Raw genomic sequence first — 16957 nt, 5'->3', positions numbered from 1 at the left:
GTCATCTTATCTTATTGTGGCTTTATTGCCATTGCCTTAATACCTACTGATTCACATAAGAATGAAATTCTTAAGCATTAACCTCTTGCTTATTTGTTATCTTGTTGAGTATTTATTCAAGTTTTTTTTTTTTGCTCACTTTTTTTGTTTGTTTTTTATTTTTTTACTATTGATTAAAGTTCATATATTTTGGATACAAGTTCTTTGTCATATATACAAGGTTTCTAAATATTTTAAATATTTTCTTCATATATTATGGAAACATTTCTCTTTATATTAGCTCACATTGCTTCATCCTTGGTGGTGGTGGTTTAGTCACTAAGTCATTTACAACCCCTGGGACCCCTTGGACTGTAGCTTGCCAGGCTCCCCTGTCCACGGGATTTTCCAGACAAGAGTACTGGAGTGGGTTGCCATTTCCTTCTCCAGGGATCTTCCCAACCCAGAAATCAAACCCAGGTCTCCTGCATTGCAGGCAGATTCTTTACCAAACTGAACTATGAGGGAAGCCCCCCTTTTGCTAGATTAATTTAGTAACAATGTTGATGTATACAAGGTCATCCTGTGTTAAATTTGTCCCTGAATTCATGAGCCAATATGCAGAAGCAGAAACATAATTAATGACATGTTTGTACAACACCAATACCCAGAGGCAGTGGCTCAGGGATTTAAGTCCCAAAGTACCTGGTAAAATAAAATGCTATCTGCTTACTGCTCAGCTACCTAAGACCAGCTCATCTCAGGTAAGTTTTGAGGTCCTGATTTAAAGAACATAGGACAAAAACATTCCCATTTGGAGGAAAATCAATTTATAAATAAAACATTTTATACCTGTTTACTCAGTTGAATACATTCTGTAATTTAATGTTCAGGAACAATATTTTCTTCTCAGAGCTGGCAGATTCTGTGCTTGTTAATATCCATAATATAACTATTAAATTAATTTATTTTGATTCTGGTTTATAGGAAAGATATTACTCCTTTTATAATCAGAGTAGCATATAGGTGAATTTAAAGGGAGCTTGGTGGATTTGTTCTCTTTTATTTAAAATATAATGTATGAGTGAATTTAAAAATTAAAATGTGCACATTCATCTTCATGTGAAGCCCCATAGCTACTAAGGTCAAAAGAAAGAATTCCTTACGCACGCACTGTTCTCATATACATCAGAGACATGTAATCTGCATGCAAATGTATGACAGACACATAATGCATACATCCTAGACAGAGAAACCTATGTGTCACAGAGGCATTTATTGTCCCTAAAACTATTTCCACTCTTATAATACAGAAGTCCATTAAAATCCAAAGAGATGCAATAGTAGGTGTTAGATTCTGTGGTTTTCACTTCATTTTAGCATTTTTCTTTGTTCAAGAGACTCCTCCTTTGGCAGCAGAAACTCTATAAATAGATAATAAGTTCTGTGGCAAAGCAGTGATGGATTTTTAGAGAAAGGTTTCAATGTTACTTATTTCATGTCTCACTAAATACTAAAGACTAGGATCACTAACAATTATTTTCATTGTTATCAGTGTATGGTGTACTAATAGATTGTAAAACTAATAATTAATATTTTAAATTATGTTTTATGTGCAATATGATGATGAAAATAAATGTTTGTATCCAAGGAACTTTTCCAGCATAGTAAATGGTTATACATATGCTTTCAGCCTGCTGTCTCTAGCGTCAGTGTTTTTTTCCACACTGCCTTGGCAATGCAATGAGATGTCAATTCATCTAAATATCCTTCTCAATACAAAGAATACAGTGCTCAGAGAAATTAAAGAGCTTATGGCAGTAGTTAAGTCAGGAACAACATCTAGAAATAGAAGTTTCTCAGCTATCTATCTCGGATATTTCTTAATATTATCAGGTAGATAGCAATCCCTCCTTAAAGAATGCCCACTGACTTAGTCATTTTCTGAGTGTATGCTCTGTCGCTAAGTCCTGTCTCACTCGTTGCGACCTCACGAACTGCAGCTCACCAGACTTCCTTCTCCATGGGATGAGAATCTTGCCTGGAAAATCCCGTGGACAGGGAGCCTGGAGGGCTGCAGTCCATGAGGACGCAACGAGTCAAACAGAGTTTAGCGTCAGGGAACGCATGCGGGCACACACTCAGAAAATGACTTGATCAACTGGCATTCTCTAAAGAGGTATTGCTATCAATCTGATAATAATGAAAATATCCGAGCTAGGCAGTTGAGAAACTTCTGTGTAAACCCAGATGTGATTTCTGAGGTATGTTACTGTCTATGTTGTTGTTGTGCCGTCACTAAGTCATATCTCTTTGTGACCCCATGGACTGCAGCACTCTAGGCTTCCTTGTCGTTCACTGTCTCTCAGAGTTTGTTCAAATCTATGTCAGCTGAGTTGGTGATGCGATCTAACCATCGCATCTTCTGCTGCCTCTTCTTTTGCCTTCCATCTTTCCCAGCAATAGGATCTTTTCTAATGAGTTGGTTCTTCACAACAGGTGGCCAAAGTATTGGAGCTTCAGCTTCAGCATCAGTCGGTCCTTCCAATGAATAAGCAGGGCCGGTTTCCTTTAGGATTGACTGGTTGCTGTCATGAGCTCTTCAGTTTCTCTGAGCGCTACCTTCCTTGTATCAAGAAGGATATTTGCATGAATTGATATCTCATCACATCTTCAAAATAGTGTGCAAAAAACACTGATGTTAGAAACACCAGGCTGAACATATTTTAAAAAGACCATTGCAAAAATAAATTGTGTTCTTCCCTGCAGATATTTTGTGAATGTCCCGAAGTGGTTCCCTTACGTGTATCATTTTCTTGATCATTTCCTCAAAAGTTTAGACAAGAAGACAGGAGAATGAAAAGAGGAAACTGCTCATCCTTAACTGAGTTCATATTGTGGGGAATTACGGATAAGCCTGAAGTTAAGATGATCTTATTTATCCTGGTTTTTATTATCTATCTCATTAACCTTTTGGCAAACCTCGGAATGATTATTTTAATTAGGATGGATCCCCAGCTTCACACACCCATGTACTTTTTCCTCAGCCACCTCTCCTTCTGTGACCTCTGCTATTCCACAGCTATTGGCCCCAAGATGCTGTTGGACCTTTTAGCCAAAAAGAGATCAATCTCCTTCTATGGTTGTGCTCTGCAATTTTTAGTCTTCTCTAGCTTTATAGATTGTGAGTGTCTCCTGCTGGCAGTGATGGCCTATGACCGGTACAAGGCCATCAGCAGCCCCTTGCTCTATGCGGTCAGCATGTCCAGCAGGCTGTGCTCCCTGCTCATGGCGGGGGTTTACTTGCTGGGAATGACAGATACTTTGATACACACGGCATTAGCATTCCGCTTATGTTTCTGTGGGTCAAATGTGATTAGCCACTTTTTTTGTAACTTACCTCCACTTCTCTCCCTTTCCTGCTCTGATACAAGGGTCAATGAATTGGCATTATTCATTTTTTTTGGCTGTGTTGAACTGACCTCCATTTCAGGAGTCCTTGTCTCTTATTGTTATATCATCCTATCAGTCTTGAAGATCCACTCTGCTGAAGGGAGGTTCAAAGCTTTCTCCACCTGCGCCTCCCACCTAACTGCTGTGGCAATTTTCCAGGGAACTGTATTTTTCATGTATTTCAGGCCGAGTTCATCCTACTCTCTAGATGAAGACAAAATGTCCTCTTTGTTTTACACCCTCGTGATTCCCATGTTAAACCCTCTGATTTACAGCCTAAGGAACAAGGATGTGAAACAGGCCCTGGAAAAACTGAAACTTTAAATATGATTTTAAAGGTTTATATTTCACACACTCTTATAGTCACAAGTACACACATATTGTGGTTTTTGTTTTTATAAACTTATACTGCGTGATGCAAGAGAAACAAAGTTGTTTTAAATAGTTCAGATGAGAATTTGTTGTTATTAAGTCTAAGTTTTAGAAATAATTTAGTTTTGAAATATTGCATACTTCTTGTATCAAGAATTTGCATATGGCACTTTCCCTTTGATGAAAATTTTCCAGAATTTTCTACTTTTGTCAAATTTTGCTGACTTATTCTTTTGTTTGAATAATATTTCAGCTACCTTAAGAATTATTGTATTTCCTGAGAAATCTTTGAGTCTCTTTATGTTCTATGGCATACACTGTACTTTCTATACTAATGAATATAAGCTAATGTTAATAAAAATAATTAATTGATTAAATAGCTATATAACTTATAAGAAATTTCAAAATCATTATGAAAGAAAAAAATGAGGATTTTAAATCCAAGATGAAATCTAAAACTAGTGTATCTTTTGATCAATATATTCAGTCTTAGATCTAATAATTATTCTACTTGAGAGATAAAATGATAGTGGGCAGAGGATCTGACAATTAGATGGGTCTTGAGAGGGACAAGACTGTGTCTTTTAGAATTCAAGAAGCTTTGTTTCCTACATATGGAAGAACCATAAATGCATTATGCTGACTAAAATAGGCAGACAGATAAAGGTAAATACTTTAGAGTTTCACATATATGTTGAATCTTAAAAGTTCAAACTCATAGAATTAGAGAGTAGATTGGTCGCTTTTTCCAGGGTCTCAAAGGTGGGCAAAATCAGTAGTAATGACCAAACTTACTATTATTCAGTGAATAAGTTCTGGAGATTCAATGTATATGACAACTCTAGGTACTAATTCTGTGTTATAAACTTGAAATTTGCCAGGAGAGTAGACCTTAATGGTCCTCATTATGCACACACTCAAAATGTTAACTGTATAAATTAATGAATCATTTACTAACCATACTGTGGTGACCATTTCACAATATATCAGAGCTTCATTTTCAATACCTTATACATACTATTTGTCAATTTTAACTGAATAAAGCTTGGATAAAAGGAAGGAAAGAAGGCTATAAGGATCAACGGACAGGACATTAGTATCGTTATAAAGACCAAAGGACAGGACATTAGTATCGTGCATCATCATGCTGTCATTATTGTTGTTGTTCAGTCACTCAGTCGTGTCCGACTCTTTGCAGCCCCATGGTCTGTAGCACACCAGGCCTCCCTGTCCCTCACCATCTCCCAGAGTTTGCACAAGTTCACATTCATGGCATCAGTGATGCTATCCAGCCATCTCATCCTCTGATGTCCCCTTTTCCTTCTGCTCTCAATTTTCTCCAACATCAGGGGCTTTTCCAATGAGTCATCTGTTCGCATCAGATGGCCAAAATATTGGAGCTTCCGCTTCAGCATCAGTCCTTCTATAGTGAATATTCAGGGTTGATCTCACTTAAGATTGACAGGCTTGGTATCCTTGCTGTCCAAGGGACCTTCAGGAGTCTTCTCCAGCACCACAGTTCCAGGGCTTCAATTCTTTGTCATTCTGCCTTCTTTACAGTCCAGCTCCCACAACCATATGTGACCACTGGGAAGATCATATCCTTGATCATATGGACCTTTGTTGGCAGAACAATATCTCTGCTTTTCTATACACTATCTAGGTTTGTCAATGCTTTCCTGCCAAGATTCAGGTGTCTTCTGCTATCATGGCTGCAGTCACCATCCACAGTGATTTGGAGCCCAAGAAGAGGAAATCTGTCACTGCTTCCACATTTTCCCCTTCTATTCACCTTGCAGTAATGGGGCTAGATGCCATCGGTTTAGCTTTGTTTTTTTTTTTTTTTTTTTTATATTTCAGTTTAGTTCAGTCGCTCAGTCATGTCTGACTCTCTGTGACCCCATGAACCGCAGCACGCCAGGCTTCCCTGTCCATCAAAAACTCCCAGAGTCCACCCAAACCCATGTCCATCAAGTCAGTGATGCCATCCAACCATCTCATCCTCTGTCATCCCCTTCTCCTCCTGCCTTCAATGTTTCCCAGCATCAGGGTATTTTCAAATGAGTCAGCTCTTCACATCAGGTGGCCAAAGTATTGGAGTTTCAGCTTCAGCATCAGTCCTTCCAATGAACACCCAGGACTGATCTCCTTTAGGATGGACTGGTTGGATCTCCTTGCAGTCCAAGGGACTCTCAAGAGTCTTCTCCAACACCACGGTTCAAAAGCATCAATTCTTCGGCACTCAGCTTTCTTTATAGTCCAACTCTCACATCCATACATGACCACTGGAAAAACGATAGCCTTGACTAGACAGACCTTTATTGGTAAAGTAATGTCTCTACTTTTTAATATGCTGTCTAGGTTGGTCATAACTTTCCTTCCAAAGAGTAAGTGTCTTTTAATTTCATGGCTGCAATCACCATCTGCAGTGATTTTGGAGCCCCCAAAAATATAGTCAGCCACTGTTTCCACTGTTTCCCCATCTATTTGCCATGAAGTGATGGGACCAGATGCTATGATCTTAGTTTTCTGAGTGTTGACCTTTTTGTTTTTGTTTCTTGAAGGCTAGAGCTAAATCTTTTTGTTGAGAAAGTGTGGATGTGGTCATATATTTGAACAACCTTACAAGACTGAAAGACATTCTTAATTATCTATTAAAATTATAAAGCTAAAAGCCACTGATGTCTTAGGTTTTCAAACTGCCCTATAATGTGAAAATATTCTAGTTATAAGTAAAGTCTAAAAAATGCCTCTGTTACTCAGGGAGGCCTTTGTTCTACATTATGGCATTTTAGGCAAAGATCACACAGTGAATAAAAACCTACAGAAAGTTCTTGTTTCAGATAAAAGTTTCAAATCTATCTCTAATGTATTTCATTGATTTGTGCAAACTCTTTTGGAATTGCTGCTTATGAGCAAAAATATGACAGAAAAACATTGAAGTATATTAAATTCCAAGCAAAATAGAATGTCAATAGATTGCTGTGAAAAACCAACTTTCACCTATATGATGTAAATTTATTATAGTATCTAAAGACTAATTTCATCTAAAATGGGCCCATTTTATTAGATATACTTTATGGTATAAAAAAGAAAAAAATTCCTGGGATAAAGCCCACTTGGTCATGGTGTATGATTTTTTTAATATTTTGTTGGATCCTGTTTGCTAGAATTTTGTTAAGGATTTTTGCATCTATGTTTATCAGTGATATTGGCCTGTAGTTTTCTTTTTTTGTGGCATCTTTGTCTGGTTTTGGAATTAGGGTGATGGTGGCCTCATAGAATGAGTTTGGAAGCTTACCTTCATCTGCAATTTTCTGGAAGAGTTTGAGTAAGATAGGTGTTAGCTCTTCTCTAAATTTTTGGTAGAATTCAGCTGTGAAGCCATCTGGTCCGGGGCTTTTGTTTGCTGGAAGATTTTTGATTACAGTTTCGATTTCCTTGCTTGTGATGGGTCTGTTAAGATCTTCTATTTCTTCCTGGTTCAGTTTTGGAAAGTTATACTTTTCTAAGAATTTGTCCATTTCATCCAAGTTGTCCATTTTATTGGCATAGAGCTGCTGGTAGTAGTCTCTTATGATCCTTTGTATTTCAGTGTTGTCTGTTGTGATCTCTCCAGTTTCATTTCTAATTTTGTTAATTTGGTTCTTCTCTCTTTGTTTCTTAATGAGTCTTGCTAATGGCTTGTCAATTTTGTTTATTTTTTCAAAAAACCAGCTTTTTGCTTTGTTGATTTTTGCTATGGTCTCTTTAGTTTCTTTTGCATTTATTTCTGCCCTGATTTTTAAGATTTCTTTCCTTCTGTTAACCCTGGGGTTCTTCATTTCTTCCTTCTCTAATTGCTTTAGGTGTAGAGTTAGGTTATTTATTTGGTTTTTTTCTTGTTTCTTGATGTAAGCCTGTAATGCTATGAACCTTCCCCTTAGCACTGCTTTTACAGTGTCCCATAGGTTTTGGGTTGTTGTGTTTTCATTTTCATTCATTTCTATACATATTTTGATTTCTTTTTTGATTTCTTCTATGATTTGTTGGTTATTCAGAAGCGTGTTATTTAGCCTCCATATCTGCAAATCAATCAATGTAATACACCACATTAACAAATTGAAAGATAAAAACCATATGATTACCTCAATAGATGCAGAGAAAGCCTTTGACAAAATTCAACACTCATTTATGATTAAAACTCTCCAAAAAGCAGGAATAGAAGGAACATACCTCGACATAATAAAAGCTACATATGACAAACCCATAGCAAGCATCACCCTCAATGGTGAAAAATTGAAATCATTTCCCCTGAAATCAGGAACAAGACAAGGGTGCCCACTCTCACCACTACTATTCAACATAGTGTTGGAAGTTTTGGCCACAGCAATCAGAGCAGAAAAAGAAGTAAAAGGAATCCAGATAGGAAAAGAAGAAGTGAAACTCTCACTGTTTGCAGATGACATGATCCTCTACATAGAAGACCCTAAATACTCTACCAGAAAATTACTAGAGCTAATCAATAAATATAGTAAAGTTGCAGCATATAAAATTAACACACAGAAATCCCTTCCATTCCTATATACTAATAATGAAAAAACAGAAAGAGAAATTAAGGAAACAATACCATTCACCATTGCAACAAAAAGAATAAAATATTTAGGAGTATATCTACCTAAAGAAACAAAAGACCTATACATAGAAAACTATCAAACACTGATGAAAGAAATCAAAGAGGACACAAACAGATGGAGAAACATACCGTGTTCATGGATTGGAAGAATCAATATTGTCAAAATGGCTATTCTACCCAAAGCAATCTATAGATTCAATGCAATCCCTATCAAGCTACCAACGGTATTTTTCACAGAACTAGACCAAAGAATTTCACAATGTGTATGGAAATACAAAAAACCTTGAATAGCCAAAGCAATCTTGAGAAAGAAGAATGGAACTGGAGGAATCAACCTGCCTGACTTCAGACTCTACTACAAAGCCACAGTCATCAAGACAGTATGGTACTGGCACAAAGACAGAAATATAGATCAATGGAACAGAATAGAAAGCCCAGAGATAAATCCACGAACCTATGGACACCTTATCTTTGACAAAGGAGGCAAGGATATACAATGGAAAAAAGACAACCTCTTTAACAAGTGGTGCTGGGAAAACTGGTCAACCACTTGTAAAAGAGTGAAACTAGAACACTTTCTAACACCATACACAAAAATAAACTCAAAATGGATTAAAGATCTAAATGTAAGACCAGAAACTATAAAACTCCTAGAGGAGAACATAGGCAAAACACTCTCCGACATAAATCACAGCAAGATCCTCTATGACCCACCTCCCAGAATATTGGAAATAAAAGCAAAACTAAACAAATGGGACCTAATTAAACTTAAAAGCTTTTGCACAACAAAGGAAACTATAAGTAAGGTGAAAAGACAGCCCTCAGACTGGGAGAAAATAATAACAAATGAAGAAACAGACAAAGGATTAATCTCAAAAATATACAAGCAACTCCTGCAGCTCAATTCCAGAAAAATAAATGACCCAATCAAAAAATGGGCCAAAGAACTAAACAGACATTTCTCCAAAGAAGACATACAGATGGCTAACAAACACATGAAAAGATGCTCAACATCACTCATTATTAGAGAAATGCAAATCAAAACCACAAAGAGGTACCATTACATGCCAGTCAGGATGGCTGCTATCCAAAAGTCTACAAGCAATAAATGCTGGAGAGGGTGTGGAGAAAAGGGAACCCTCTTACACTGTTGGTGGGAATGCAAACTAGTACAACCGCTATGGAAAACAGTGTGGAGATTTCTTAAAAAACTGGAAATAGAACTGCCATATGACCCAGCAATCCCACTTCTGGGCATACACACTGAGGAAACCAGATCTGAAAGAGACACGTGCACCCCAATGTTCATCGCAGCTCTGTTTATAATAGCCAGGACATGGAAGCAACCTAGATGCCCATCAGCAGATGAATGGATAAGGAAGCTGTGGTACATATACACCATGGAATATTACTCAGCCATTAAAAAGAATTCATTTGAACCAGTCCTAATGAGATGGATGAAGCTGGAGCCTCTTATACAGAGTGAAGTAAGCCAGAAAGATAAAGAACATTACAGCATACTGACACATGTATATGGAATTTAGAAAGGTGATAACGATAACCCTATATGCAGAACAGAAAAAGAGACACAGAAATACAGAACAGACTTTTGAACTTTGTGGGAGAATGTGAGGGTGGGATATTTCAAAAGAACAGCATGTATACTATCTATGGTGAAACAGATCACCAGCCCAGGTGGGATGCACGAGACAAGTGCTCCGGCCTGGTGCACTGGGAAGACCGAGAGGAATCGGGTGGAGAGGGAGGTGGGAGGGGGGATCGGGATTGGGAATACATGTAAATCCATGGCTGATTCGTATCAATGTATGACAAAACCCACTGGGAAAAAAAAAAATAAAAAAAAAAATAAAAAATAAATAAATAAATAAAATCAGACAGTGAGGAAATTTGTATGGGCTATGTTCTCATAATAAAATGTACTGAAATGAATTATATCTGGTTTACAGATAATACTTTGTCTCAAAAGGAGTGAAAACATTGATCTGTCATTGTCTCAGTCATTTCTGGAGCATTTTTACAAGAAGAATAAAGAAGAATGGATGGGGAAAATTGCACTCCTTCTCTTGGGAATTAGTAGTAGCCCTGTAATCAAAGTGATTCTATTTACCACGTTTCTGGTTGTTTATCTCATTATTCTTGTTGCAAATATCAGTGTGACTGTTTTAGTTAGAACAGACCCCCAGCTGCACACACCCATGTACTTTTTCCTCAGCCACCTCTCCTTCAGTGACCTCTGCTATTCCACAGACATTGAACCCAGGATGCTGGCAGGCTTCCTCATCAAGAACAAATCAATCTCCTTCTATGGCTGTGCTCTGCAATTCCTGATCTTCTGTACCTTGGCAGGTTCTGAGTGGCTACTGTTGGCAGTCATGGCCTATGATCGGTACATGGCTATTAGCAACCCCTTGCTTTATACAGTCAGGATGTCTGGCAAGGTGTGCTCACTGCTGATGGCTGGAGTTTATATGGTGGAAATTATAGATGCTTTGATAAATAGAATATTAACCTTCCACTTATGCTTCTGTGGGTCAAATGAAATTAACCATTTCTTTTGTGACGTTCCTCCTCTCCTCTTGCTATCTTGCTCAGATACACAGGTCAGTGAGTTAGTCATATTTCTCATTTGGGGCTTCGTTGAACCAATTACCCGTTCAGGTCTCTTCGTGTCTTACTGTTACATCATCCTAGCAGTGATAAAGATCCACTCTGCTGAAGGGAGGTTCAAGGCTTTCTCCACCTGCACCTCCCACCTAACTGCTGTGGCAATTTTCCAGGGAACCCTGCTCTTCATGTATTTCAGGTCAAGTACTTCCTACTCTCTAGACGAAGACAAAATGACCTCCTTGCTTTATACCCTTGTGATTCCCATGTTAAATCCTCTGATTTACAGCCTATGGATCAAAGATGTGAAAGAGGCTCTGATGAAACGTAAAAATAAAAAATGATTCCATTGAAAATTTGCTTGTATACACAATAATTTATGAAAATCAAAATTGGTTTGGCTAATGTTGTGTGATTCCATTTGTATTTATCCTATCTTCCAATCCTAGCAATATGTATGATTTCCTAAATGCCACAAGTTTCATTTTATATCTTAAACTTCTGTTTAATACTCCTTATTTGTGGAACATTCTCAGACTCTTCATTTGTCAAATTTGTGTTTCTTCAGTACTTATATGTGTTAATTTTTTTTTTTTTAATTTTCTGAAAATTAGTGTTTTCTAAGTTGCTGTTGCACTCTATGTGGGCTTTCTTTCATGGTGACTCCATCTGCTTTTATACTAATGAATCTTGCCTTATAATGGAAGTGACCACTGTCAATTAAATAATTATTAAAACTATTTCTAACAGACTGTAATTATGACATAATATAAAAAGCCTTGCTGTTAATCAATCATTGTGTCCAACTCTTTGTGACCCCATGCATTTAAGCACGTCAGGCTTCCCTGTACACACACATAATCCTAACATTTTTATTTAAAAACTAAAAGTGAAATAGTGTAGGAAGCATCTAGTTATCCCTACGGAATGTACATATGTTGAGATTTTTGATGTTTTTGCAAAATCTTTGTTTCATGAATGTGTTTAATGGAGAGTGTTGGTGGTTGTGTGGTCTGTGTAAGTGTGTGAGGGTGAATGGGTGTGCATTTGTTTTCTAATGTAGTGAATGAAAACTAAGTGGCTGTGTAAGGATTGATGAACTGGAAATTAGGAGTGCTTGCGGATCAGAGGCATTCACTGTTTCTGAATAAGTACAATACGGGGCATTAAGGTAGAGGGGGAACAAAGACATACTACTCTAAAGGTCTATGTTCCATGTGCAATCAGCTCACTTGTATGAAATATCAGATGATAAATTACATCATATCTGTTACTTATTCCTGAGAGACTAAGGGTTCACCACCCAGGGACCAGACTCAGAGATGATTATATAATCTGGGTCAGGCAGGAGGCAATGCGGAACCCTCCTGCAGACAGAACTGCACGCAACGAACAAGTCAGGAGTTCTGGGACAGGTACTGGTATCTTTGCTGTTTCTTTGATTTATATTTGAGATTTCCTTATTTTTTAATGCTTTTTTGAAAGAAGGTATTTTATATAAACAAAGGAACATATGAAATAGTACACACATTTTTATTTTAGCTAGTTGTACAACTTGTTTATTTTAAATACATATAAATAAGGAATAAAAAAGGAGCAAACATGCATTATGGAAATGGTCAGATGTTTTTACTATTTTAAAAATTTACCTGTTATATTATGCATTATATATAACATGTCTATTATATTTCTATAAATGCTTTAAGCTTTAAAGGAAAGTATTTTTGCTTAATTATGTCTTTCTAAGCAGATATACGAGTTAAGTCCTAGGGTTGGAAACCTGCACAGTGATTACTAGACCACTGTTCCAATGCTCTTCTCGATCCCTCATCTACATTCAACTCCTATTTTTTAAATTCTCCTAGAACATAAGAGGACAAGTGGAGGAGAAGGGAATGACAGAGGATGAGATGGCTGGATGACATCTCCGACTCAGTGGACATGAGTTTGAGCAAGCTCTGGGAGTTGGTGATGGACAGGGAGGCCTGGTGTGCTGCAGTCCGTGGGGTCACAAAGAGTCAGACCCAACTGAGTGACTGAACTGACTAACTGATGACATTATATACCACATAATTGGTTTGGGTAAAATATAACAGTGGGACATAAATTCCATTGTCCTTCCAAAGACAAATAATTCTTAAACCAAAGAAAGGCAGAACTCAGTGATACTGAAGAGAAATGTGGCTCAAGTAAAATAATCAAACAATATTAAAATTTTTAGGGAATTGGAGTGGGGCCACAGCTCAGATGTGAATGTCTCTGAGGTTACAGAATCCTGACCATGACAGTATTTATGTTATGTGTCTTACAAAACCATTATGGCAGAATACAAAGTGTGGAAGAGGGTAGGTTAGGGCAGAAAGGACTCATGCAGCAAACCAAGCCTTCTTTCTCGCCTCTATGACACTTGCTACCAGCATCTCTGCAACTGGACCTCAAATGCTCTTCATCATCTCCCTGGTATAACTGCAACTTCCAAACAGAAGAATGGTCAGCATTTCAGCATTTAGTTCACAGAGACCCTTGCACCCTCTTTTCCAAAAATCACCACCCTCTCTGTCCCAGCAGGTCCTGAATCATGAACCATCTATCCCTCCTATGCTGAGGTTGGAGGGACTTGAGAGGTTAATGGGGAAGTGAAGACGTCTTACATTCAGAAACTGGCTATAGTCCTGCCCTCTCCAAAGGGGGAATAATAAAACAATATATTCATCACCTGTGCTTCTTACTTACTACTCTTCTCTAACACAGGACATAACATTTCTGCTGCCGCTAAGTCGCTTCAGTCGTGTCCAACTCTGTGCGACCCCAGAGACGGCAGCCCACCAGGCTCCCCCGTCCCTGGGATTCTCCAGGCAAGAACACTGGAGTGAGTTGCCATTTTCTTCTCCAATGCGTGAAAGTGATAAGTGAAAGTGAAGTCTCGTCAGACTCCTAGCCACCCCATGGACTGCAGACTACCAGGCTCCTCTGTCCATGGGATTTTCCAGGCGAGAGGACTGGAGTGGGGTGCCAGTGCCTTCTCTGAACAACATTTCTACATCATTGAAAAACAAAACAAACCAAAACACCCAGCAATCTTGTCAGAAGACAAGTTATGTGAACCACCTAATTGTTAGACCCTTGCTTCGCTTAGAGCACATCATTTTGTTAGTGTTAGACAGAAGCAGCAAAGTGTTAGTCACCCTGTCGTGCCTGACTCTGCGACCCCATGGACTGTAGAGCCCACCAGGATCCTCTGTTCATGAAATTCTCCAGGCAAGAATACTGGAGTGGATAGCCATTCCCTTCTCCAGGATATCTTCCTGACCCAGGGATCAAACCCAGGTCACCTGCATTGCAGGCAAATTCTTTACATCTCAGCCATCAGGAAAACCACAAACATGGTCATAAATACTACACAAGTTGGATTGGAAACAGTCTGATTTAGTTCGGTTGCAAGGGCACTGCAAGGGTACAGTGCTTTGCAAATGTATTGTTGTCAACATTATTTTTTCATTTATATAAAACTGGAGAATATTTCTCAGTCTGTTGGCCTCATGCAGTCCTAGGAAGGTCTGTCTCTTTTCTTGATTACTGAAATCTGCAAAAGGACCAGGAGTTTATCTATAAAACTGGTAAATTGATATATTTACCCTCCATTTCCATTTCCTCTTTCACAGCCAGGAATTTCCCGACATACCTGAGTGATGACTGCTGAGAACTGCAGTGTGGCTCCTGACTTCACATTCCGAGGACTTTCAGACAACAGGCACGTGCAGCAGGGCCTCTTCCTGCTCTTCCTGCTGGTTTATGGTGTGACTGTGGTTGCCAATGTGGGGATGATCCTGCTGATCAAGGTGGACCCCAGACTGCACACACCCATGTATCATTTCCTGAGCAATCTGTCCTTCTGTGATGTCTGCTACTCCTCTGCTGTCTCTCCCAAGATGCTGGCTGATTTCCTCTCTGAGCATAAAAGGATTCCATTTGACTTGTGTGCCATGCAGATGTATTTCTGGGGGATTTTTGGAGATGTGGAATGTCTCATGTTGGCTGTCATGGCTTATGACTGTTATGTAGCCATTTGTAATCCACTTCTTTATACAGTTTCCATGTCCAGAAAACTCTGTACCCAGCTAATATCTGTTGTCTATGTCAAAGGTTTGGTAGATTCAGCAATCCACACCTGTTGTACATTTCGATTATCATTTTGCAGTTCTAATGTCATCGATCACTTTTTCTGTGACTTCCCAGCCTTGCTAGCCCTCTCGTCCTCAGATACATCCATCAATGAGATAATGCTGTTCATATCCAGTAGCTGTGTTGTGGGGACCAGCATTATCACTGTCCTCCTCTCCTACACCTACATCATAGCAACCATCCTTAGGATGAATTCAGCCGAGGGGCGACGCAAAGCTTTCTCTACCTGTGCCTCCCATTTAACTGCTGTGGCTGTATTTCATGGCACACTCCTGTTCATGTATTTCAGACCCAGCTCGAGTTACTCCATGGACACAGACAAAATAGCCTCTGTCTTCTACACAGTTGTCATCCCCATGCTAAACCCACTGATTTACAGTTTAAGAAATAAGGATGTGAAAGTTGCCATAGAAAAAGTAATCAGTACTAAATTGTGTTCTGAGTGATACAGTGTTTTCAACCGAAACTACATATGTAAAGATTCTGAGAGCGGAAGCTCAGGTACTGATAGATGCTTGTGGTCTCATCATTACAGTCTTCTGGATATTCCCAATTACTTACCTCTGTGCCTAAATTGAGTGTTGAAAGTAGTCATCAGTTATCTTAATGTCTTCAGACTAAGAAAGGGGAGCAATATGGTCACTTTGCTGTTTTTCAGAGAGGGTCTTTTTATACCTCTTTCCTTGGGTAAGCCTCCTGTGAGATAGCACTCACCGAGCAATCCCTCCACCTATGTCAATTCAAATTACCATCCTATGATTCCAGTACATTTTTTAAACAACAGGTTTAATAAAGTTGCTAAGCAATAAGGGAATATTAGTAGGTCAAATAGTTTTTTTGTACATGTTTTATGTACTTGTATCACCCTATAACTCTGTCATCATAGTATGTAAAATTGTAGAGGTAGTGAATAAATACTTTCATATATAAATAAATTCATAAAAAATAAGAATAAGTGTAAAATCATGTGTTGTATCTCAAACCTCGATAAATGCAAGTTCCTTTCCTTTCTCGTTCACCCATTATCTATTTTGATATTTATATTGCTGGGCTTCAGAATGCCATTCAAAAACACTTATTGATTAAATGAGCGAGGGCCCCTTGCAGTATCAAGCAAAGGAGTCCTTATAAATTTACCAAATACACTAGCAAGAACCCCTCCCTTTATTTCACTTTATTCTAGTATATTTACTATGCCTCGCAGGTGGTAAAGAACCTACCTGCCAGTGCAGGAGGAATAGAGATGTGGGCCTGATCCTTGGGCTGGGAAGATCCCCTGGAGGAGGGCATGGCAACCCACTTCAGTATCCTTGCCTGGAGAATCCGATGGACAGTCAAGCCTGGTGGGCTTTAGTCCATGGGGCTGTTAAGAGTCAGGCACAACTGAAGCTACTTAGCTCACACGCATATTCACTGTAAAAGAAATATATCTCTGTTTCATGCCTCCAGCCTCAGTTGAATGAGTAAGAGACAGGGTTCACAGGGATTGGCAGACCTTCTTGAATAGTCTATTCCTTATAAGTCTACCACTAAGCAGACTCAGAATCATATGCACTAGACTGCTACTGCTCTGCAGAGGCTGGTGATCGTCCTGCGGAGGTTCTGTCTTGCCAATATTACAGAGACCAGACCCAGTGCTCTTCACAGAGGCACAGAAACTCATGATTGGAAGTTGGGGGATGAAGAACCTGGATCTTCTTTAAAGGTCATTGGAAAAGACAACTCCACCTC

At 38.7% G+C, this 16957-nt stretch overlaps 3 protein-coding genes across 3 annotated transcripts in view; all 3 read left to right on the top strand.

Annotated features, from left to right (window-relative positions):
* LOC133056503 (olfactory receptor 5W2-like) overlaps positions 1-15683 on the top strand; it is a 51433-nt gene extending 35750 nt beyond the window's left edge. Inside the window, exon 2 of the mRNA XM_061141873.1 lies at positions 14707-15683. Within this exon, the coding sequence (XP_060997856.1) occupies positions 14734-15672 (939 nt within the window). The 5' untranslated portion in view covers positions 14707-14733 and the 3' untranslated portion in view covers positions 15673-15683. The remainder of the gene's footprint in view (positions 1-14706) is intronic.
* LOC133056474 (olfactory receptor 5W2-like) lies at positions 62-3756 on the top strand. The gene is made up of 2 exons (XM_061141811.1): positions 62-74; positions 2825-3756. The coding sequence occupies exons 1-2, from the start codon at positions 62-64 to the stop codon at positions 3754-3756; spliced, it is 945 nt and encodes a 314-aa protein (XP_060997794.1).
* On the top strand, positions 10480-11388 carry LOC133056469 (olfactory receptor-like protein OLF2). Its single transcript, XM_061141796.1, has one exon. It carries the CDS (start codon positions 10480-10482, stop codon positions 11386-11388), a length of 909 nt encoding a protein of 302 aa, XP_060997779.1.
* Positions 15684-16957: the final 1274 nt, after the last annotated feature.

Source organism: Dama dama, chromosome 1 (genome assembly GCF_033118175.1).
Source record: "Dama dama isolate Ldn47 chromosome 1, ASM3311817v1, whole genome shotgun sequence".
Lineage (NCBI taxonomy): Eukaryota > Metazoa > Chordata > Mammalia > Artiodactyla > Cervidae > Dama > Dama dama.
The sequence above is the reverse complement of the archived record's forward strand: the minus strand, read 5'-3'. Positions and strand labels throughout refer to the sequence as shown.